The sequence below is a fragment of the Lagenorhynchus albirostris genome, chromosome 16 (assembly GCF_949774975.1).
Source record: "Lagenorhynchus albirostris chromosome 16, mLagAlb1.1, whole genome shotgun sequence".
Classification (NCBI taxonomy): Eukaryota; Metazoa; Chordata; class Mammalia; order Artiodactyla; family Delphinidae; genus Lagenorhynchus; species Lagenorhynchus albirostris.
Window position 1 is genome coordinate 26,678,191 of NC_083110.1, and position 24,916 is coordinate 26,703,106.

Sequence of the window (24,916 nt, forward strand, 5' to 3'; positions counted from 1 at the left end):
TAGATTCTAAAAAAAAAAAGTTATTGTTCACAAACGTTATCTTACGGCATTCAGAGAAAGTTCTGTCTGACTGTTAAAACATTTACTTATTCAAGTGACAGGCCTTGAAATGAATGCTTGACTTGGCACCCATGTGGAAAGGAGGACAGTACATACAGCCCCGAATCATAGGTCCCAATGGAGGGAGGATGCCCGGCAGGGTTTTGCCTTCTGCACTCACCCTTATTATCTTTTCCCACAGTTACGAAGCAGTCTGGGCTTAGTGTCAAGATTTTATCTTTTGGTCCCTTCTCCCCACAACTGCATAGCCAGTGGGGGGAGTATCTGTAGTGGCTGAGGAGGGCTTCCAAGAAGACGCGTCTGCAAGGGCTGTCATCACCACGAGGAGAAGAGAAGCTTTAAGGTGCTTTGCTGGTAGGAAAGGAAACCTCTCATCCCCCTCCAGAGCGGGAAGCGATGGTGTGCTGCCTGTTGGAATCAACTGCTGGCATCTGTGTGGGAGCTGCTGAGGATCTTAGCAGCCCAGTGGATCCACACCTCAGGCAAGAGGCTGCCCCAGCCTGGACGTGGGGGTGGGGGCGGGGCGGGGGTGAACCTGGTAACCAGCTGAAGAGAAACCACGCAGAACCTCCCACAGGGCCCACCTTGAAACCTTCTCATGGTTGGTCTCCTCTTGGGTTAAGTAAGGTTCTTTGGGAACTGAGATGGTCCTCTGTTCCATGTGTTGCAATGGCTTGTAACCACACACTTGTGGTCTGTGTGGGGCATCTGGGCTCCCCCCACTCTGCCTGCCTCATAGTCCTCCCGGGAACTTGAGGACAAGTCCCAGTCACTGCCCCAGACCTGCCGCACCATAATTTAAGAACAGTACTGGGGACTCCTTGTGTTTCACAGGCTCCCTAGGGATTGCGGCATAGCCAGAAAGGGGAGCCCCTCTGCTGGCCCAAAGTCCTAATGTTCATTGACAGAAGGGAAAGGCTTGGTGTAGGAGGGAAACTGCTGATCTGAGGTGGCCTCAGATCACCCTGCCCGCTGCTCTGCACTTCCTTACTCTCAGAGAAATCAGCTCGGCCTTAAATGTGACACCAACGATCTGGGAGAACAGGAGCTTGGATTCATCAGGACTGAAACAGAGTCACCATTAGGTGAGATTCATCAGCAGGCCCCATCTTGTAAACCCAGTAACGTGTTCTTTCATTTATAGGAGGCTTAACAAGTGGTTGTCAGTTGCAGCCTTTATTTTTTACCGGCACAAGTCGTGCCTACCCAGGTGTGAAGGCATCGGCTTTCCTCGCCAACATTACGTGTTAGAAACAATGGCTCACAAATAGTATCACAAAAATAATGACTCACAAACATCCACCCTATGTAGGAAATGGGGCAGTTTCTCCAATTTACACATGAGGGGATTGAGGCTCAAACAAGCTAACCTAATTGCCCAAACACACTCAGCTGAAATCTGTGAGCAGAAACAAACTTGGTTCTCTCCAAATCGCAGCCCTTTGTCCTAGAACACTTCCATCTGGGAAAAAGCCCTAACTTGTCATCCCTCTGATTTAAAGGCATAGGTAACAAATACATGATGCTTTTAAAACTGTTAGGTGCTCTACATATATAGGTTACTTTGTTGTTACAAGCAGTCCTGGTTTACAGTACAAGTACTGTTATATTCTGAAGCAGGACCTTCAATTTCTCGGTACCCACACTCCTGGTCTTCCTTCCCCCTCCTCCATCTTCTTTCCTGGATCTGCCTCCCAACAAACAAACACTCAGGCCTGGGGCTCCCTCTCTGTTTTCTCTCATTATCTCACCCAGTACAATGACTTCCAACACCACCTCTATGCAGATAATGCCCAGGATTATGTCTCTAGTAGTGGACCTTCCTTTGAGCTCTCTCTAGATTCAAGGTGAAATGACATGGGACGCCTTTTGTATGCCTTAGACATGATATAACTGGTGATGTCCAACCCCCTACCCCCATTTCTGGCCCTGTCAACCCCATCTCAGTATTAAGGCACCACCAAGAAACCAAATCACTATCTTCTAATTCTCTCGCCCCTCCCAGCAGGTTCTGTGTATTCCCCAAGATAATTCCAAAATAATCTTGAATACTAGTCCCCTGGCACTAGCTTAGTCCAGACCATCTTCCTCCTTCCTGTCAACAGCTCCACAACCTCCTTACTGGTTGCCTCCTCCTTGCAGTCCATTCTCTCTACTTCAGTCAGGGTGATATTTTTTTCTTTCCAGAGTGATCTTCTTAAAACATAGATCAGACCATTCTGCTGCTTAAAATTCATCGGTGGTTCTTATTTGTACTTGGAATAAAGTCCAATCTCTCTACCCTTCTGCGTCCACCTGCCCTCTCACCCACAAGCTCCAGCTTCACGGATGGGCAGCTCCTGAAACACACCACCTCGGGTTAGAAACACATCTCTTTGCCACTTTGGTGCCACTTCACCTGTGCTGTTCCTCAGCCTAGAATGTTCCCTCCCCATTTTGCAGGTGCTCTCCTTCAAGTCTCACTCATCCCATCCGCTCAGGTCTTCTTCAACTACCTCGTCTAAAGTGGGTTTTTCCCCATCCCATCCCCATGCTTCTCCACCTCAGTACCTGCTTCCCTCATTCCACTTTATCACAGCATACATTTTTGCATTGGCCTCCTAACCCAAATTTTAGCAGGTGGTAGGTTCTCAAATACTTGTTGACCAAAGGAATAGTTTATTTCTGAAGAATTTAAATGCTTTTGCAAAAACTGTTCCTTGGATTTCCCTGGTGGTTCAGTGGTTAAGAATCTGCCTGCCAATGCAGGGGACACGGGTTTGAGCCCTGGTCTGGGAAGATCCCACATGCCGCGGAGCAACTAAGCCCGTGCACCACAACTACTGAGCCTACGCTCTAGAGCCCGCAAGCCACAACTACTGAAGCCCATGCACCTAGAGCCTGTGCTCCACAACAAGAGAAGCAACTGAAATGAGAAGGCCATGCGCCGCAACGAAGAGTAGCCCCCACTCGCCGCAACTAGAGAAAGCCCATGTGCAGCAACGAAGACCCAACACAGCCAAAAATAAATACATTTATTAAAAAAACAAAAAACTTCTGTTCCTCCTTTCCCCTACCCCTGGCTCCCATCTTAAAGAGACCAGACCTCCAACTTCTGCTTTCCTCAGCAGGACTTACAGCCCCACAAAGAGGTGGGAACGTGTGGGAAGGTTGGAGAGAGAACGCCGAAAGAGCACTCCAGGAACACCAGCACTGGACCTGTCCTTCCCACATACGGATTCATTTAAATGTAAATACTTCATTATGATGGATAAGAGTTAACATTTTATTAAAAAGGAAATCTTTCTTTCTGGATAAGTAATAGATCAGACCTAGGAGATAACTGAGTTTAGAGGGGGCTAGTGGGATCCTACGATGGGAAGGTCTAGGTAGGGGCCACTAGAATCCCTTTTGGTCTACATCTCTTTCCCAAAAGCCTGTGTATATGGCTCCCCTTACACCCAAATCTGAGTCATTATAAGGGCCCATTATGGGCCAAGGTGACCATCCCAGAGCAGATACTAGGCAGTCCCAGGAAGCCCTACCAGCCACAGGGGCCCAGGCCTCAGGTCCTCCTCTCTGGCACAAAAGCAGGACAGCCGCCCTAAGGTTACAGGGTGGCCCTCGGGTGGCTTTACAAAGCTGCTGAGCCCCTCGTGGGCCCCTTTTCCTGTTCTCCCCGTAGGCCTTTATCAGGCAGTTGTGATTTCTGGTCCTGGACTGCTGGCATCTCCATCAGCATCTCTCTCTGGGTTCTGTCTGGTTTCCAGCTCCTGGTTCTAGAAGCCAGCTCTCCCCGCTTGGTTCCAGCTGCTGTTTTCTCCTCGAGAATGAGAATCACGCCATCATGGTGAATGGCTTAGCTCTCAGGGGCGGGGGCATCTCCACACCTGAGCTCACCCGGCTGCCTGGTTCTCTCATTCCAGGGCAAACACATTTGCAAATACTTTCTTCGGGGACTGAAAACAAGCTCATGTTGCTTTGACTAGAATCAAAGCAAAAGAAGCTTCCCCAAGTTCCGGTCCCCCAAAGATTGTCTCCTTCCAAAATTATAAAGTCAAACTCTTGTTCAAATTTACCAGAATTTGTTGAATTTTTCTGGGTAGTGGCGCCTCTGGCTAAGATTCTGAACAGCCCTGGCTCCCTGAGGAAGGTAGGGGAGCCCAAAGCGGGCGGCCTCTGTGCAGGGGACCGCCACTCCCTACCCCTACCAGATGAATTGCTCTCTGCCTCTTCCACAGAGCAGCATCTATGGATGGTGACCTGAGCCTGGGGATTCCATCGAAAGGAAGATGCAGGAGCCGCCGGTAAGGAAATGCGCGTCCTCCCCATGCCCACCCCCTACCCCAGACAGCCGACTGACTAACAAGCGGTGCAAACTCTCCTGTAACAGCTCTCGCAGGCACTTTTCTGTGGTTAGAAAGTAAAGTTATATTTTTAAATTATTTTTAAAGAATGTGACTTTCAGACAAAGCCAAATATTTAATCAGCACAATGTCTACGCATCTTTAAATCCTTTTCCGCATCCGTCTTACCAACAACAAAAAACAAACAAACAAAAAAAAACAGAAAAACGGCGCATGCGTGCTCACTTGTAGCCAGTGCCTCTGGGAAGCCCGTCTGCCCCATTTTGCTGTGAAGCCAAGTGCTGGCCTCCTATCGGAGGCCGCTATGAATTACCCGCTCTGTTCACCGGCCCCTGCGAAGTTTAAGATTGTTCGGAAGGAGTCAAGCTTTGGTTTCACGTCCCTTCTCTGTGACAAAGGAAGTCACAGGCCAGAGCTATTTTCAACCTTGCCCCTTCATTCCCGAGTATCCTGCTCACCCCGTGAGGGGGCCTTACAGCTCCGCACCGTCCGCGCCGCGCCGGGCCTGTCGCCTCTGCTGCACCAGTTGCTTGTCCAGTTCCCGGAGCTGCTTCAGAAAGCCCCGGTTGGGTAGGACGCAGCGGTTCTTGGCCACTTGTTGGATGGCGTCCACCAGGGTCATGTTCCTGTGGATCATCAGGTAGGCCAGGACGAGAGTCGCCGACCGGCTGCGGCCCATGGCGCAGTGAACCAGGATCTTATCTGCAGTGGAGTGAGGAGAAGAAACACCTGCGTTGTAGGGGCAGGGTTGCCTGGAGGGTGGGGCATAGGTGTGAGGCTCACGCAGAGCCAGCTCAGATCCTGACTCTCCCACTATTGTAGGACCCTGGGCAGGTTACTGAGTGGCTGGGAGGCCCAGCTTCCCCATTTGTACAATGGGGATACTGTCAGTATCCTCTTCATTAGGGTCGGTGTGAAGGCAATTGGTGCAAAGCAACTTGGTACACTGCTTGGTGCATATTAAAGGTTTAATAAGTCACAGATGTTATAATTGTTGCCTCGGTGAGGAGGAGGCGGGATTGAAACTGATGCTTCCCACCTGCCAAAGCACCTCCAAGGGAGAGCCTTATGAGTTTTTTTTTAACGCTCACTTTTAATTTATTATATTTATAATATATTCATATTATTTATTTACTTAATGCTTACTTAGTTTGAATAGGGCAGCCACTAGGGTTCGGATTTCAAAAGGTATAAAATGATGGCATTGAAAAGCCTCCCTCGCACCCACCTCCTCAGTTCCCCAAAGCAACAAGTATTACCAGTTTCTTCTAACGGAGAATTATCTGTGCATATACATAGCAAGAACATATTTTTTCTCTTCTTTTCTTGCCCAAAAGGTAGCAAGCTTTACAAACTTTTCTATCCCTTGCTTTTTCCATTTAACAATATATCTTGGAGACCTTTGTATATCAGTCTCTGAAGAGTTCTCTCTTTGTTATTTTTTTCTTGTGGCTGCACAGAGTTCCTCTGTATGGATGAACCATAATCCACTTTGAACAGGATGCATTCCATCCCGTCCACGGCTGCAGGTGGATTGTGGAGGAGTGCAGGCTTTCTGCACCATTTGCAGTGCTGCTGCATTTGACCTCGGATAAGGAGAGAGCACCCACAGTCCCAAAGGGCCCTTTGAGGGGCCGAGACAGAGGGTGCAGTCTGCTTGCCGTGGAGTCTGTGAGCATTCACGTGGCCTCAGGAGCCTGCAGAGCCCTGGTCTTCTCTCTTGCAGTCCTGGGTTCGAGATCGGTTCTGCTACTAACCACCTGGGTGTGGGGTAAGCCACTCAGCCTGTGGCGCCTCTACTTCCTCAGCTGTCAAAAGGGGCAGCAACCTCAGATCAGCTGTGAGCAAAGCCAATTCAGTAAAAATCACACGGTCAGATTTTTTTAAAATTAAAATAGTTTTATTGTGTCATGTGGTATAACCAGGGGATGAATAGTCTTACAGCTTAGGTGACCAAATTGCCATCTAGATCAGCGGTTCTCTAAGCATGAGCCAAGACCCTGGGGGTTCCCAAGGTACTCTGAGGAGATCTGTGGAGCTAACATTATTTTCAAAATAGTACTGCGGCGATGTTTGTCTCTTCCACTGTTTTGACATTTGCACTGATGGTACAAAGGCAGTGGTGGGAAGAACTGCTGGTGCCTTAGCGTGAATTATGGCAGGGACACTGAACTGTAGTAGTAATCGTTGCATTCACCACCAAGCACTCTTGGGGAAAAAACAAGCCAATTTCCTTTAAGAATATCTTTGATGAAGCAGTAAAAATTAATTTTATCGAATTTCAGCCCTTGGTTACACTTCTTAATATTCTGTGTGATGAAATGGGACGTGTACATAAAGCACTCTGGCTGCATACCGAAGTACGATTGTTATCTCAAGGAAAAGCTTATGGGAGATTGAGTTGCAAGCTGAATTAGCCACTGTTTCATGAAACACCATTTTTACTTAAAAGAGTAAATGACAGAAAAACCATGGTAATTCAAACGGGTATTTGGCAGACTTTTTCTCGAAGGTGAACAAAGTGAGCCTGTCACATCAAAGAAAACAATTGAGAGTATCCGTTGCCAGTGATAAAATGCAAGCTTTCAAGCAAAAATTAGAATTTTGGAAAACTTGTATCTACTGTGAGATTGACAGTTTCACAATACTCTTAAGATTTTTCTGTTAAGATCGGCAGTCATATTAACAAATGTGTCTTCTGACAATGTACAGTGAAAGTGTCAACATTTGGAAGATCTGCATAACTTAGTGAACAAGATTTTCCACATAACCAATGTGAGATATTACAAAATCATGTGTGGGTAAAAAATCCATTCAAAATGCAAGAGAGACCAATGGATTTTCATGTAACAGAGTACGAAGTTTATAGGTATGGTTTCAGATTCCACATCACAACTCACCTTTAAGACGCTATCACTTGTCAAGTTTTGGTGTAGTATCAAAGAGGAATATCCACAGTTTTCTGAAAAGGCTGTTAACATAGCCCTTCCTTCTCCAGCTATATATCTGAGTAAGGCTGGATTTTCTCCATATACTTCCACCAAAACACCATATCACAACAGACTGAATGCAGAAGCAGATATAAAAACCCACCTGGATTCTCATAAGCCTAACATCAAAGAGATTTGCAAAAATGTAAAATAATGCCGTGCTTCTCCATACTTTATTTTGGAAAATATAATTTTTTTCATAAAAATATGTTAATATGCAGTGGGTTCACTTTATTAGTTTTAAATAAATATTTTTACAATTTTCAGTTCTTATTTCTAATAGAGTAGATATTGATAGATCTACCCTACATAAATGCTCTTTGAGGCCTTCAATAATTTTTAGGAGTGTGAAAGGGATCTGAGATCATAAAGTTTGAGAACTGGAAGATCTAGAAGCATCTCCACACTGGACTTCCCTGGTGGTCCAGTGGTTAAGAATCCCCCTGCCAGTGCAGGAGACATGGGTTTGAGCCCTGGTCTGGGAAGATCCCACATACCACAGGGCAACTAAGCCGGTGCACCACAACTACTGGGCCCATGCTCTAGAGCCCGTGAGCCACAACTACTGAAGCCTGTGCGCCTAGAGCCCGTGCTCCGCAACAAGAGAAGCCATCGCAGTGAGAAGCCCATGCACCACAACGAAGAGTAGCTCCCGCTCGCCACGACTACACAACTAGAGAAAGCCCTCCACAAGAAAAAAGCTCCCTTCCGCCACTATCATGGCAACAGCTGGCCCGAATGAGAAATCACCATGAGAAGCAGCTTTCCATCCTTCAGGCCTCCATTTGGTGGCACTCGAGCTCACAAAGCACCTCAACATGTTTTATCTCATTTCATCCTTAATACAACCATCAAGATTTCATCATCCGCACCCCTGCTTTACAGATGGGGAAAGAGTCGAGGCGAAATGACTGCTAGAGGTCACCCAGAAAGATGGTGCCATCTCCAGAAATAGTTCAAAGCAACTTGTTATTGAGACCCTACTGTGTGGTGGCTACTTGCTGCTGTGCTCTGGGGACAGAAAAAGTAATGAGATTAGCGTCTCTGGCTGTCCCCAGCACTGCCACCACTGCCATCCCAGTGGCGGCCCTCTCCTGTGGTTCTGGGATCCCTTTGCTGGGGTCAAGCTGGCTGGGGCACCTTGAGCTGTGTGACCCCAGTGCTGTCCCTGTTCCTGATTCTTATGCCTGAGGCCTGGAAGGATGACCAAGGAGACACTCACGGACATCACTGGGTTTATGGAGCACCAGCAGGAGATGAGCTTGGCAAAGAACACTTCTGAATGGACGTGGCTCCCCGTGTCCCTCTCACCTCCACTCCCCACCTGCCTCATGGGACCAAGCCCAGGACAGCGGTGATGGTCAGCAACCGTGGCAGCATGAGCCGTGCAGATGGGCCCGATACCAGGCACCAGGATTCTCTTTCCCCACCCACCCCAGCTGGAGAGGCCTGCACACCCTGCCCTATGGTAAGGACCCTGCTGGTGGCCTTTCCGCACACACAGTGCTGACACAGAAGGCGCCCATAAAGAACTGTTAATTTTATCATGATTCGTTTCCATGCATCTCCACAGGCTAACCATGCAGGCCTCCAATCCCCATCGCTGAGCTGCAAGAGTGTGGCTGCCTTTTCCCCCCGTGCACCTGGGCCAGAAAGGCCAGAGGGCGAGAAGCAGGGCGGCTTCTTCAGTGCTGGGTGGGGTTTGGGGGCGGCTGGCCCAGCTCATGGACATGACTGTCCTCCTGGACTGGAATGTCTACCTCTGGCATTCTAATCCCCACAGACTGTTCCAGAGGCTGCCTGGCCCCTTGCCAGCTCTGCTGATAACTAAAGCGTTTCTTCCTCCCCTGGCAAAAAGGGTAATTCTTTCTGTCATGACTAAAGACTTGAAACAGACGAAAGCTGTAGTTCATTAAGTCTTTAGGGAGCCTGAAGTCTGTTAAGTGGGAGGGGGGAGGGGGGAGAGAGGGGGAAGGGGATGGGGGTCCTCCGCTCCAGCAGAAGGTCCTCCCGGCTGAACTTTGCTTTCACGACAGCAGCACTAATGCTGTCAGCCGTGTGAGCTTGGTGGGCCTCCTAGGGTAGAGGACCCGTCCCCAGACTCTCAGGGCACTGCTCCCTCTTTGCTGTGTGGCTCTGCTAAGCACCACCCTTTGGGGCCCAGCGTTGGATGGTGAGAAACTGCTCTCAGGAGAGTTCGGGAGACATGCAAGGAAGGCTGCATTCAGCCTGTTCACAGCATGGTCCATACCAGAGGAAGCCGAAGGGAGCATTGTCAGGCTTGGCATTTTCTAGGTCAGTGGCTTTCACACTTTTTTGTGTGACAACCGCCTCCCGCCCCCCGCAAATCATAAAATTCACAGCTAACAAGTACATGGGTTCAGCCTACCCCATATCTTCCAAGCACTTTATATGTTCGTTGTAGTCGGTCCTCAGAACAACCTGATGAGGTAGATGAAATTAGTATCCCTGTTTTATCGAGGAGGTAGCTAAAGTGCAGAGAAGCAGTGTGTCTGAGTCACACAGCTGGGAAGTGGCAGGACTATGATTCAAGCCCAGGCCACTGAAGCCAGAGGACTTAGATGTTAAGGGGGCTTCACAGGTACGTGTGTATCAGACAAGACTTTCACAAACAATTTGTGCTTTTTTTACATGCAGTGTACACTGAGGTCTTCTATTCTTTCCTAATCTTTTCAATTTTTTTTTTAAAGAAATCCTAGTCAAAGCCACGAAATTGATTTTATAACCCACTGATAGGCCACAATTTATGTTTGAAAAATGATGGTTTCAATTAAATATTTCTCCTTTGGCCTTCACCAAAAGGTGAATTCCCACAATCTTATGAAGAAAAGCCAAATCCAGAACCTCTACTGTTTACCTAATGGCACGTTTTCACTGGCAACAAGAAGGTGGGCCTCTGTCACTCAAATCAGACGTATAGGCTAAGCCTGTTATCACCAACCACCCCCCTGACTTCCTTGGTTTGTGTGGGATGCCCTTTGTCTCCCACTCACTACCTTGGAACCTGCAAAAGCAGAGTTCCTACTTCTCCCAAAATAGTTCTGCACACATGGAAGTCCTCAGAAAAAGGATGCATGGCATGTTTTAGAACTGCCAGGGGGCAGGCTTGTATGTGCTGCAGTGGGTCAGGATACCCTTAAAATACCCTGAAAATCTGGTCTGATTAAAGCTCAGAAGCGCCGGAGAAACAGCCTCTTGCTCAAACACAGACTTCATTTATTTCTTCAAACCTACCGTATCCATAATAGATTATAAGATGGCTTCCAAAGCAGCCTGTGGACTGTTTGTTCAAGTAAAAGAAAGAATAAAAGGAGAGTGGTGATACTACAATCTGATCTTTAGAGCCGCATGGTATCCGCCCTGGGATTTCTTAGAAGATTTCATTAAATTAAAACCACAGTAACTCAGCTCTGAGGATGCTGTGCCAGGAGCAGTGAAGGCAGTCCAAATGGGGCTCCCGAGGCAGTATGTTGTCTGTACTTCTTTTTCTGATGAAGAAGGACAAGTTCAGTTGTTTTAGATCCTATAACCAGCTGGAATGTCTCACCTTCCATGATATTGGGTGACCTCTTATACAGCAAAGTCACCAGATGCTCAAAATAAGGACAAAGGACTCTTCCGTGAGGCCTGAGTGACAGAAGCGATGCCCGTTGGCCCCTGATTAACTCTGTGACCCTCAGCACATCAGCTGGCTTCTCTGGGTCTCTGTTTCCCCAGCTCTCAGGGCAGAACACTGGACTAGATTATCTCTAAGATTTCTCAAGAGTGTCTGAGGTTGCCTGGTGAGTTCTTTCGGAAGGGTCAGATCAGGGTAGGGCAGACACAGGGCTGGGCCCCATGTGGCAGATTACAGACCACAGGTACAGCTCTGCAGCACCACAAGGGATGCTTTTCAAAAAGAGGGAACGAGACTGGCTGTGAGGAGCCGTGGTGGGAAACGCTATACACTAAGCTGAAGCTAGCCAAGGAAGAACAGGAAAGACAGAGCGAGGAAAAGGACATGTCTTTGCCTTTTGGCCAGACTGTCCATCAACACCTCTTACATCGAGAGTATAATAAGGAATATACGAGTGCGTCTGGCTCCTAAAATGCTACAGGAGTGTCCCGTGGTTTTCCAGGGAGTGACTAGACCCGTCCAGGCTGCCTACTGCCTGTGCCATACATGCTGAGCACATGCCATCTCCACGTATGGAGTCTCTGACAATGCTGACGAGCTTTTTATTTTGTTACTCTGACTACTCAGGGCACAGGTTACAAACTGATAGCCACTGGGTTTCTTTTGTCTGGGCTGTGCCGCGTTTTAAGAGATTTTCAATTTGTTGCCAACACTTAAAATTTGAGCAATTTTACGTTAAAATCCAGATTGGAGACTTTTCATGAAAAGTCAGATCTACCACATTGGCACTGATTCTCACAAGACAATCATTGGTTGGGACTGAGTAGCAGCTGTCCCCTTTGGAGGGGATATGGGGCTCTCAGCTCAGCCACAATCACCCTCTCCCCTCACCCCGCGGCCACACGCAGCCAGCGTCATCCATTTATGGCCTCTGCCTGGTCCTGAAGGGTTGGGGTTTGAGCCCTCAGCTTGAGGAATTCTTTAGATATGCAAATACAAAGGGCACAGAGAAGGGAGTCTGGCCTCCCACTGGCAACAGGGTCCTGTCCTGCTTCCCATCCCTAGCCAGCTGGGCGAGGCCCACACTCCCTGCATGTCCTCTGACCTGTGGATGTGCTTTTCCCTCTTGACTGTTTCTCGGCTAGGTGCTTGCGACCACCCGGTCTACCCGTCACGACCCACACCAGCCTGACATCTCCACATCGATGCTCTGAGATCTGTCCAGGCCTAAACATATGACCCCAAAGCCCATTCTTTCCTAATCCGGCAGTGGGGGCAGACTCTAAAATGGCATGCCAGGACCCCGGCAGGCTGTCCTCTGCGTGTATCATACCACTGTAGTTCAAAGTTGGAATGTCTTTTTTTCATTTTTTTTTTTACCCCCTCTGGGGGTTGGAAACTTTATTATGATGATGTGCACGTGCTGGTGTGGTTATGTGCTTCGTGGTGCGAGACCTCTCTTTATCAAACACATCTGACAGCCTGCTGTGCACCAGGTTCTAGGCTAAGTGCTTTTTGTGGGTTACTGCTGATCCTCATTATAACCTTTCAAGGTAAATATTTTCATCACCGGATGGAGAAATCAAGGCTTAGAAATCACATTGTTGTGCAGCGTGAATTTGAATGCAGCCTCGTCTTCTCCAAAGCCTTCCAGGCCCCTTGCATTAAGGGGATGGTTGAAGATATAGTAACGGCAAGTTGAGCACATTAAACAGAATCGGAAGGATCGTGTGGTGGTAGCTTTTTGTTTTTTCATGTCAAATATGTTTTCAGTTAACTTCAAATACTGTGAGGCGAATTTCACCTTATGGTGATGAGTCAGAGTCCAGTTGCTTTTTTGATCCTGCTTGGAAACCCAGAATGTGCCTAACTCAAAAGATGGTCCATAAATAGACTCATAAAAAGGATGACTTTGAAATGAGGTATCCCCTAAGACAAGAACTTCAGCTCTGTGGGGTTTTTTTTTTTTTTTTCCTTCCCTCTGTCATAGCCTTCTGAGCCAAAATAAAGACAAACTCTGGGACTGTCCAGCAGACGTGGCCTAGGCCCAGCTGCAGGTTGCAGTTCCTGAAACAGGCCCGTTGGTCAGTCACTGAGTCTTGTAATCCCAACCACTTGTGGTAAGAAAGGCCTTTAGTAACTGTATACCCTGAATTATGTGATGGCCCCATAAAAGGGTGTGACACGTGGAGCTGAAGTCAGAGCACAGATCAGGGAGTTGAAGTCCCTCTGGCCTCTGTGGAATGTCACTGAGATACATCCTGCAGTAATCATGGCATATTGGCTCAGCCAGATGCATACCTACACTGTGCCCTTCTCTCCAGAGTAGCCTTGTAGACTTTACCTGGATTAGGGCCGCTAAGACTGCATTTTGGCTACGAGGACTAGTACTGTGATTTAAAAGACGGTTAATTAACTTTGGGAAACTTGGACATCATAAGTGTAAAACTCAGATTCTCAAATATAGTTTGCCACTTAGAAAGAATAGGTTGTCAGCTTTCTACAGGAGGGTTCACTAGACTGAATATGACTAGGGTGGGAGGATGAGGGAGGCAGGTATGAACTTGGTTGGCTGGCAGGAGAATCTGGAGTCTCCCCTAGATTCCCACTCAAGTCAGCTCCCGGAGGGTTTTCGAGCATCGAGGCCCTTGGCTATTAGTCTGGTCTGGACCCAGGTACAATTAGCACCTTGGCAGCATCCCACCGTTGAGGGCTCCCAACCACCCCTGGCGTTCAAAAGATGGCTGCTGTGCCTCAGGGAAGACAGATTCAGGCCAAAGGCCTCTCCTCTGAGCCCTCCTGATTCTGATTTCGCATAGCGGCAACCAAGGGCCAGACCCCAGCAGCAGCAAGCTCAGTGGTGCTCACAAGCCTCCAGGGGAGCAGACATTTCCAGCAACCCTGGCAGGGCGGGATTTGCAAGGGGAGCTTACTTAAAGTGTGCAGATGCCTCTTCCCACCAGGCTGAGGGGCGGGGCCTCAGGCTGGGGGTGGGGCCTCGGGCTGGGGCGGGGCCTTGAGGTGGCCAAGGGCTGGGGGCGGGGCCGTGCGCAGGCCGAATGTCTCTTACTGTGATCGTAGCGGAGTGCAGCATCAATGAAAGCGGCCGCTGGGTAGAAGAAGACGCTGAGGTCGAAGGTGGGCAGGTCATCGGCCTCGACGCCGTGGTACTCGATGGCCATGTCGCGGTAGTAGTCGGGCCCGGTGTCTACGTTCCAGCGGCCGTGGGCCGCGTTCAGCACGTGCGTGAAGCCTGCCTTCTGCAGGCTGTAGCGGTCCAGCGCCGTCGCCCTGGGTGCGAGGGAAAGAGGCTGGTCGGCTGCGCGGAGCCTTGGCCTGGATCTGGGGGAAAGTCGGGTGCAGCCCATGGGTTTCCACTCTCGATTCCGGCTTCCAAAATAAGGCCTAGCCGTTGAAATGAAGGACTTGCCTACTCCAAGCCCTGCTCTTACTGACCCCTTGGCCACTGTGCCCTATTCTTTTGTCCATTCATTCTTTCATTCACCAAATACAGAAGAGCTTGGTGCTGGAGACCCCAGTGGTCCGCGGGAGTGGACTGTCAGCTGCCAGATCCCCTCTAAGGCCATCAGAATAACCTGTTCATCAGGCAAAGCTGAATGTAAGGGAGAGGGCCACCTTCATAGAGCCTCGGGGAGACCCTTTAAAGCCGGCCCCTCCTCTGAACCCTCTGGATGTTGACAGTGTTTGGAGGTTGGGGCTCGAATGAATGGTTTCAGATGGGTCATTCAGGGAATTCCCTGACGGTGCAGTAGTTAGGACTCCACCCTTCCACTGCAGGGGCCACTGGTTCGATCCCTGTGCAGAGGAACTAAGATCCCACAAGCCAGTGTGTTGTACCCTCCCCCAAAAAAAACAAAAACTTGAAAAAAAAAATAAGATGGGTCATTCAGTGTGACGGTTTGATTGGGATCTGGCAAAATTCTTAATCTTGATGTTCAAGAGATTGGTGAACACAGTGCAAAACCTTTGCTTTGATAAGTGAATCACTGTCTACTTGGGCAAAGCACTGTTCTGAAGAGGAGAGCTGTTTGAGCAGTCTGTTACTGGAATTGATTTTAGGAAGTTCTTGAAGCCAAGAATTTCCAGGAACAAAGAGTAAAAGTCATGTTAAAGTAGGTGGCTTTGGAACATGGGGCAAAGGAAGCAGGAGTTATTTCGGCCTAGAAGGGCCAGGGGATACTTTATTGGAGAGAGGGCTTTGAGCCTGCCTTACTACAAGTGTCAACACTTGGTGATGGAGGGGAAGAGGGAGGCAAGGGCATGCCCAAGCCAAAGAAATAGCACAACCTAAGGGATGGAGGCTGGAGATAATGAAGGGCTTCCAGGAAATGTTTATTATTTCCTGTAACCAATCATTTATCCCCAATTTAATGATTTAGAATCTATTGCGTGCCGAGCACTGTCCTGGGTACTGATGATGCAGCAATAAGCAGGTTAGTCAAGGTCCCTTGGGAAGCTTAGATTCTGATGGGGAAAGCAAATAAGTGGATAAATAATTTCAGATAGCAGTAAGAGCTGTGTAGAGTGACCGTGGTCCTGTTTTTGGTAAGGTAGTCAGGGAAGGCCCCTGCGGGGAGGTGGCATTTAAGCTTAGACTGAGGGGTGATAAGGGCCTAGGCAGGGGAAGATTTGGAGGGAAAGTGTTTCCTCCAGGCAGAGGCAACAGCAGATGCTAAGAACAGAAGAGAGACTAGTGTGGCTGTAATAGCAAAGGTAGTAGTGGTACAAGGGGAAGCTGAAAAGGGGGGCTGGTTCACGGTGGGCCCTGTAGACCATAGGGAAGAGTTTGGATTTTACTCTGAGTAATGTGGTGTGCCACGTGCCACAGAGGAGTTTAAGGAAGGGCTGAGCATTGTTTGCTTTTTTAAAGATCAGTCTGGCTGGTGCATGGAGATGGGTTGGAGAGGAACATAAAATAGAAGCGGGAGCTCTGTTGGAGGCTGTCACGGTTATACAGCCAAGAGAGGAAGGTGGCTGGAGTAAGTCACAGCAGACTTGCTGATGGATGGGGAATGGGGGCAGGGAGGAGGGGACTGGTTTGGCCAGAGCATAGCATATGAGAGGAGAGATGAGAAAGGTCTGGAGAGGGAGTGTGGGATTTGACCATGGCGTGCTTGGATGTCAGGATCTGCATTTGGGCGTCAGGGAGAGCTTTTGATGGTGTTTGAGGAGGGTGATCCCATCTGAGCTTCGAGATGACGTCTCCCTCAACAGCACAAAGCCCAGTTCTACAGCTCAGGGAAGAGGTGACAAGGGTCTGGAACTGTAACAGTAGGAGGCTAAAAGTGGCAATTCGCTCCAGCTGAGGACTCATCTCAAGGCCACTGGTAAAAGGACGTGGACAGAAGTGAGCATATTGGATGCCAATGTGGATCCACACCCTGAGCGGGGAGGCTCCATGCAGTAGAAACACAAGCCATGGTCCCTCGGCCAAGGGCCCCTTGGGTATCGCTGCTTTCCTGGGGCTTTTTATTGGTCATGAGAGGAACCACAGTGGAGTCCAGTGTTTGGAAGACCTGAACACAGGCCTTGAGCTTTTAGAAACATGTGCAAACAGCCCATGGGAACTGAGGCGTGGGGAGATGGGGAGTTCCACCAAGCCCTGCAGCTGGCTTTTAGGGCTGCCATCCTGACTACGAAACCCATTCTGCTTTCAATTTTTCCTCAGAAAGGTCTGTTTTTCATTTTTCTCCTCATCCCGAAGTATGTATACAACAAACATTATGCTTTGGGGACATAGATCTGCGCTCAATTAAAGCCTCCACTAATGCAGTCCATCTTGCTGAGTAGCAATCAACCTTACTTTGAGGTTGAGCTCAGTGGAAAAATTAAAATTAACTGTCCTTGACAGGAAGTTCCTACCCACCATAAAGACTGGTCTCGCTGGGTTCTGCAGCTGGGTTTCAACATAATCAACTGGCAGTAACAGTTTGCACTTTGCTGCTTTGGGGGTCAAGGATCAGGGTAGATATGCAACAAGACTCATTGCATGACACCTCTACATTCACCGCGCCGCCCCACCAGAGCTGGTTTTGACTGTGTCTGAGGGAGAGAAAGGGGCTCATGCGGAGGTTTAGACCTGGTGGGTATCCTGAAGCCCATTGCAGGTTTTCGGGCTGTGTGGCTACCTGGGCCCGGAAGGGGAGGTGGCGTCCTCACACACCCCTCGGGAGATTTCCCCCAGCTTGGCTTACTTAGAGTCCAGTTGAGGGCTCTGGGTGGTATCCACGGCAGGATGGGGATTTGCAAATACACAGAGTGACTCTCAGTAGACAGTGGCTGTTTGGGAGGCAGATCCCCAGTTGGCCCAGACACCTAGCTCATCTATCACTGGGAGTGGGGTAGGGTCGAAGGGTGCTGCCTGGTGCTGCGTTGTTTAATTTTCTTAACTTTCAGGGCCACCTGCTCAGATATGTGGGAAAGACTAAGAAATGTGCCTCTGCTGAAGGAGAAAAGCTTAGAAGAAAAACAGGGTTAAGAAATTACTTCAAGGATTTAGGTGATTCAGGAGCCTAAACATCAGTTTCTGGTTGTTTAAGAAAAATCTTAGGTGTAAGTAATCTATTGAGGACACGGGGGCGGGAGAGGATAAGCTGGGACGATGTGAGAGAGTGGCATGGACATATATACACTACCAAATGTAAAATAGTTAGCTAGCGGGAAGCAGCCACATAGCACAGGGAGATCAGATCGGTGCTTTGTGACCACCTAGAGGGGTGGGATAGGGAGGGTGGGAGGGAGACGCAAGAGGGAGGGGATATGGGGATATAAGTATACACATAGCTGATTCACTTTGTGATACAGCAGAAACTAACACAACAATGTAAAGCAATTACACTCCAATAAAGATATTAAAGAATTAAAATATGTCATTTAATTACAAAAATAACACATGTTCTATGCAGAATGTGGAAAACATATTCCCTCCCACACACACACGAAACACCTGTATTTCTACTCCCTAGAGATAAAGACTATTTGCCTTTTGATATAAGATCTTCCAGCTGTAAGCAGAAACTAACACACCATTGTAAAGCAATTATACTCCAATAAAGATGTTAAAAAAAAAAAAAGATCTTCCAGTTGTTTTTCCATGAATAGATTTGTATATTTTATATAAAGGTTGGGGTGGGGGTTACAATACTATATACAATACTATATATACAGTTTCCAAAACTTTGCATGGTGATATATTGTAAACTCTTTTTTTGGAAGCATTTTTTAAAGTTTATTTTATTTATTTATTTTTGGCTGCATTGGGTCTTCGTTGTGCGCGCGGGCTTTCTCTAGTTGCGGTGAGCAGAAACTTCTTTTGTTGCAGAGCACGGGCTCTAGGCGCACGGGCTTCAGTAGTTGTGGCACACAAGCTCAGTAGTTGTGGCTCGCGGGCTCTAGAGCTCAGGCTCAGTAGCTGTGGTGCACAGGCTTAGTTGCTCCACAGTATGTGAGATCTTCCCGGACCAGGGCTCAAACCCATGACCCCTGCATTGGCAGGTGGATTCTTAACCACTGCGCAACCAGGGAAGTCCCTGTAAACATCTTGTTAGGTCAACATACAGCCTTCAATAGCTGCATACTATTCCATTCCATAGGTAAATCTCAATTTTATCTCACCAAGCCCCTAGCTTTGGACATTTGTGTTCTCTCTCTCTCGTGTGTCTCTCTCGTCTGTCTCTCTCCTGGAGACAGAGTGATGGGTGTTACAATGAGAAACACTGTAAACAAACAACTTGCTGTGTTTCTTTGGGCACATCTCTGTGTCCTTAGGAGAGATTTTTTTGAAGTGGAATTGCTGGTCAACAGATATGAGCATTTTAAACACAGTTGATACTCGTTACTAAATTGTCTTCCAGAAAGTTTGCTCAAATTAACATTCCGATTTTTGTTCATTTCTAATTTCATAGACCAAAAAAATCTCATTTTCATTAATTTTAGCAATGAGGCTGAACATTTTCTCCCACATTTGTTGGACTTGTACAGTTTTACTTTTGCAGAACGTTGTCACATCCCTGTTTCTGACCCAGATCTCTTTAGCTCTTCTTCCTGCCTGTGAACCTCTGGCCTCGCTCTGGATTCTGAATCTGTGTTGGAGGGCCGAGAAAGGGACTTTCTTCCTCAGAGACCTTCCCTCCCTTCCCCCTTCTCCGGCCTGGACCAGCCTCCTTTCAGCCCCTCAGAGTTCCTCCAGGAAACTTGCTTTAACCAGCCTTGAGGAGTGGCAAGTAAGAGCAGTCTCCCTGGGCAGAGCTCTTGGCATTCCACTTTTTCGGACCTCTTGGGGGCCCTCCTGATTCCTAGCCTACATACCTCAGCCCCTGCCCGGAAGTCTATTTCCCACAGATGTGTGCTGTCACAGAGAGGAGGAGGGACATGCAAGTACGCATCTGTACAAGCCATCCACCAGCTGTCTTGCAGTGGGGAACCAGCTGCTTCCGTGTTGCCAGGATTCTGCACTGGGCATTGACGAAAGTCCACTAAAGCTTGGGCAGTTCTCCGTACCCTCGCGTCTGTGAGGACCCACTGAGTTCCCGCACCTAATCATGGACTCCTGTTCGCCCACGGCCCGCATCCTGTAATCTGGCACCTTATCTATTCTGATGCGTGTGACACTTGTGGTGGCACATCAGTTCGTGGGCATGACCCTGATGGAGACCTTCTCCTTCTCTGGAGTCTTGACCACACCTACTCCTTGCAAGTGAATTTTAAAACAGCAGGCACATTTCTAGCTTTTGATCTCCCTCAATTCACCTGATATGGAGGCAAAATTCACTAGCTGTCTGGTTTTTTGCGTGTTCTTGTTACTTGCTGATGATGAAGCTGTTTGGCTGTGAGGCTCTGCAGAAAACACAGGGCTCACAGGTGTAGTTTGGAAGCTTAAACTGCTGCATGAACCAAAACAATGACCCTCTGGGACCCTCAGTTTTCTTTATTTGATTAAATAGAACCAATTACGTTGGCAGTACTTTCCTTACAAGATTCTTGTAAAGTTGAGTGATGCAATATTCAAGTTTCTTTAAAAGGTTAAAAGATAAATTCCAGGGTGGGGGGCAAACAATAGGAAGATGCACGACAAAATGTTATCAGTGGTTATCTCTGGGTAACAGAATTATAGGGAATTTTAATATTCTTTTTGTCTGTGCTTTGTAAATTTTCAGTAATGAACATAACGTATATTCACTTAGTGGGTAAATCTATACCATGATTTTTATTGATGTTCTATCCTTAGTTCTCAGGAGAGACTGTTGCAAAGACATAAGGTGGTCTCGGTGTTTTTAACTCCTTAGAAATCTCTTCATCATCTTCCCCACCCCCCTAGACTCTAGACCTCCAAGGATGGAGGCTAAGAGGGGAAAGACAATGCATGGGAAGCCTGGTTTCAAGAAATGGTGTTGTATTAATCACTAGACTAGGCATTTGGCTAAGCACGAAAGGAAATGGTTGACATCGCTGGGTGAAAAGCTGTCACCCAGCATGAGAAGGCCCAGCCAGGCCAGGGCCACCGCGTCTCACCCTGGGCACCTTGCCCACGACTGGTGCCCAGTTGTACCTTAGTCGCCTTCGGTACCTGGAGGCTCAGAGTCCAGGTTTTCTAGTTCTTTCAGGTGACATTCAGCATGTTAAATTGTCAACCTTGGCTGTGTTTTTGCTGCCCACCCTGGACAAGCAGGTCAAGTTTTAGCTCTACTTGGTGCCTCAAGGCTGAATTAGTCCTTTCTTTTTTGGGGGGAGAGATTGCAGCTGTCCAGGTGCACCAGTGAGAGGTCCTCTCTTGAGCTGAGGACCGTCTCAGCCATTGATTTGCTTTCATCTCACTCTCCAGCCTCTTCGACTACAGGCCAGCCCCAGAGCTGCCACTGGCTTCAGAGGCTGTCGGTCTGGTTGGGAGCAGAAAAGCAGAAAGGGTGAGCTGGAGAGGCCCCTGGCAAGTGAGCTCAGGCTGGGTGGAGCTGGCCCAGGCATTTGAAGAGTCAGGCTTTATAGGGAGGGGCTGCTGGCTGTCGATGACCCCAAAAGCCAGACCTTGGAGGCAACTGTAGTTATAATAAAAATAGGGCTCCCACCATTCAGGCAGAGGCAGAGCAGCTTCGCAGAGCCTTGGTGTTGGCTTATAGGGCTGCCTCTATCGTGAGAGGGAAGAGAGATTTCTCAATTATCCTGTTGCAACCAAGCCTTACTATGGGGAGCCTGTCCTGCCTGGGACTTTACAATCTCTTTGATGGTAGCCAGGATATTTCCCCTCCTGCTGACTACTGGGGAGAAGCAAGACAGAAAGAAAAAAGAATTTGCTCAGAAAATGGAAGATGTGAGTGAGATTAAAGTGAGAATATTTAAATTACAGAAATTTAGTGCTTTCAAGCATCCTCAAGCACTTCTGAAGCACCCATTTAGGGACTGCTGATTGATAAGAGGTGATGAATTATTCTTATCTCGTCATCAATGCCGGTCCCTGGCTCTCTGGAGGGCAACCCTTGGTTAACCTAATTTGAATCTAATTTGTATGACTTAAAAGTAGTAAAACAAGTACGTGCTTGAGCCTAATAAAGCCTAATTTATTTAATAAGACATTTCTTAAAGAATTTTACTTTAGAGCTGGAAGGGACGTTGGAAATCATCCCTTTATTTTACAAATAAAGAAACTGAGTCCCAGAACAATAAGATGTTTTGCCAAAGGCCACACGGAATGGCCACCCACACTGGAGGCTTGAACTCTCTGCCCCGAATCCTGCTGGAGGGCTTTCGCTCTACTCCACACTGTCCCCAAGGTTCCCACTTGCAGATTCAGACCGCCTACCAAGTTGTAGGAAATGGGTGGGAGAGGGTGGCTGTGCTTTGAGCCCTTGAGCAAGGAAGACTTCCCCACGAGGCCACCAAAAGGTAGCTGCCTGGCCTGCACTGACCCCCCACCGCTGACCCAGCACGTTTCACACCAGCCACATCCCTCTGTCAGTGGCCTCTTCTCGCCAGGCTGTGGTGATGGTGGAGTGGGTGGGAGGATGGGGGGGACATCTCTGCTCTCCTCAGGCTGGTAAGCAACAGACACTTGGAGTCACCAGGCATCCCATTTGGTGATCCCCTTGGAATAAGCTGAGATTGAGAAAATGCTTTAGACGTTCTGAAACCCACAAGCGTGTGAGGCTTTGAGGTGGTACTGCCCCCTCAGGCCTTAGGCCACCCGGGTCCCTGGAAGGCGGGGACAGCATCCATGGAGGGAGTAGGCTGGAGAAGGCCCATTCAGAGGGACTTCCTTCCTTCCAACCTGGACTTGGGTTCATGATAGCATCTCCTGGGAGAAATTTGACCAGGGGTGTTTTCTGTCCCAAGGCTGCCCTTAGCAGAGGGACGCTGAGTGGCAAAGTGTAGTGACTGTTCTTTACCTCCGTCTCACACTGTGAGTTGGATTTCCAGAAGCTGCCTGATCTCTAATAGTTCACACACAGTGGGTGTGCCAGGAACTGTGCTGAGAATCAGATGTATTAACCCATTGAATCCACATCTTCTAGGTGAAGAAACTGAAGCTCCGAAAGCTTGAGTGACTTGCCCAAGGCCACGTGGGAACCAGTAATTTGACCCAGACGTTGTGGCTCCAGAGCAGATGCCCAGCCATTCTGTGCTTGAGGGGAGAGGAGTGGGGAAAGAGCGAGCGGCTTCTTGGGGGTCCGTCTGGTGCCCAGCAGGTCCCAGGCATCATTGGTCTAGACTTCAGGAGCAGCCGGTGGCGCTAGCTGCCTCAGGACACCCATTCTCACTCCTGGATCCTAACCACCGTAACTTTCAGATCCTTGGCTTTTAAGGATCTTAGGCGCTTTTAGGGAACGGAAACACTCAACCTAAGTGCAAATATCAAATTAAAACTGAGGCTTCGTGCATGAGGAGCCAGCTATGAGCATTTCACTGCTCTGGCCGATACCTACAAAGAGACGGAGAGACGCGGGCAGCTGTGCCTGCTTTCAGCCAGGCTGTAACCTTGGTGTGGTTGCGTTGACGGTGGAATGAACTTCTTTCTCAGTAAGCATCTGTGAGTCTCATTAACCTTGTTAAGTGGGTGTCAAGGAGGGACCCTGAGCAGAGATGGGGACAAGGTCAGGTGGGTGCTGACCTTGGTCCTCTCCTGGGCTGTGCACGCAGGTCACACACGCTGACTGTGGAGCCTGCCTAGACTGTGCGTGTGTGTTTGTTTGGGGGCTCGGTTAGGCAGAGCTGGATTGAGTCAAAAGGGCAGTGACATTCCCTTGCTTGAAGGAAGCAAACTTATGGTCAGATGTCAAGGAAGTAAGCATATCTTATTGCGTCAAACCCTACTGTCTGTCACTCTATTACACTAGGCCATTTGTATCCTGCTCAGACACTCAGTGGCTTCCTGAATAAAGTCCCTTGGCCCTGACCTACCTTCCCAGGTTTCTTTCTCACTAAGTAGCAATAATAACAACATTTGCATTTGTCTGCTACCTCATAATTTACAAAATGCTTTCACATGCCATTATTTCTTTTAATCCTCTCAGTAACCATCTTTTGAGGCCCAGAAAGGTGAAAGGACCTACCCAAAGCCTCTGCACCTGGAGACGACTGTGGCTGTGGTACCTTGTGTGTTACCCTTTGGAATGTTTGCTGCCCATCCGGAGGGGTGTGTTACACTTTCCTGCCGCATTGTCATGAGGCTTTGGCATGGACTTGCTTTGGCCAGTGAAATGTGGGCATCAGTGTCTTGTGTCACTTCCAAGTCAGTCTGTGGTTTGCCATGTCTCTCTTTTCCCTCTGCCGGGAGCCTGACAATATCCCAGAGAGGGGCTGAGTCCTGAGTCCTGGAGTCGAGTGGAGAGACCATGGACATGTCACATGAGGGAGAAGTAAACCACTGTTCTGGTAGGCCAACAAGATGTTGGGGATACCCGTCATCACAGCATAGCTAAGTCTAAGCTGATCACACAGTAGTAAAACTTGGCTTAATCTCAGACCCTCTGGAAGCACATTCTCTACTGCATTCATCCCCAATGTTCCAGATGAATCACCCTGTTTGTTCGCACCTCCATGCCTTTTCTCACCCTGTTCCCTCTGCCTAGAATTCTGTTGAAATCCTATCCATCTTCCAAAGCCAAGCTTAGAACTCACCACTCCTATGATGCTTTCTCAGCTCCATAATACCAAGCACTTACTGAGCATTTACTATGTGGCAGCTACTACTCTAGCACTTCACTTGTTTTAATTCATTTAATCTTCACCTGTGAGATAAGCCTTGTTACTGTTGCCATAGAAGAGGAAGAGAGGTAAAATAACTTGTCCAAAATCACACACTGGTAAATGGCAGAGCCAAGACTCAACCCCATGCTCCTTCCAACCCACTACCTATTTCTCTTTCTATTCCCTGTTACATGTCTACACATCTCTTCTCCTCAACTGGAACACAGCTTCTTTATCTGACTGACCACATTTTCTTGATCCTGGTTTGAGAATATATCCTGCCACTGCCTGGTGGTGTACCCTTGGGCTGGTCACTTAATTTCTCTGAACCTCAGTTTCCTCTTTGTATCCCCCAAAGCTCCTAGCAAGGTGCCCAGTAAATACTGACTGACTAAATGGATGAACTCCATGAGCCTTGGTTTGCTCATTTGTTAAATGGGAGAGATAATGGTACCTCCTTCATAGAGTTGTTAGGGGGGTTCAATGATGCCTAGCACAGGGCACGGCACATGGTAAGAATCCAATATAATTTGGCTATTGTTACTATTATAAGCTGTAGGGAAGGTAAATGTAGTATGTAATATACAGAGAGAAAAAACTTACTTCTCACCATGGGGATTGGGAAAGCTAACTTCATGGCAGAAGTGATTTGAGTGGACTTTGAAGAATGCATAGAATCTGGACAC

At 48.3% G+C, this 24,916-nt stretch overlaps 1 protein-coding gene across 6 annotated transcripts in view; it reads right to left on the reverse strand.

Annotated features, from left to right (window-relative positions):
* DUSP29 (dual specificity phosphatase 29) overlaps positions 1 to 24,916 on the reverse strand; it is a 108,446-nt gene that overhangs the window by 68,795 nt on the left and 14,735 nt on the right. For 2 of the 6 annotated variants that reach the window (XM_060126235.1, XM_060126234.1), the window contains exons 3-4: positions 14,104 to 14,375; positions 4,865 to 5,108 (exon numbers count right to left, since the gene is read on the reverse strand). In XM_060126235.1, the coding sequence (XP_059982218.1) occupies positions 4,879 to 5,108; positions 14,104 to 14,375 (502 nt within the window). In that variant the 3' untranslated portion in view covers positions 4,865 to 4,878. Of the gene's footprint in view, positions 1 to 1,220; positions 5,109 to 10,634; positions 10,906 to 14,103; positions 14,376 to 24,916 lie in introns of those variants that run through there. The other 4 variants (XM_060126236.1, XM_060126233.1, XM_060126237.1 and 1 more) reach the window with 4 other exon arrangements.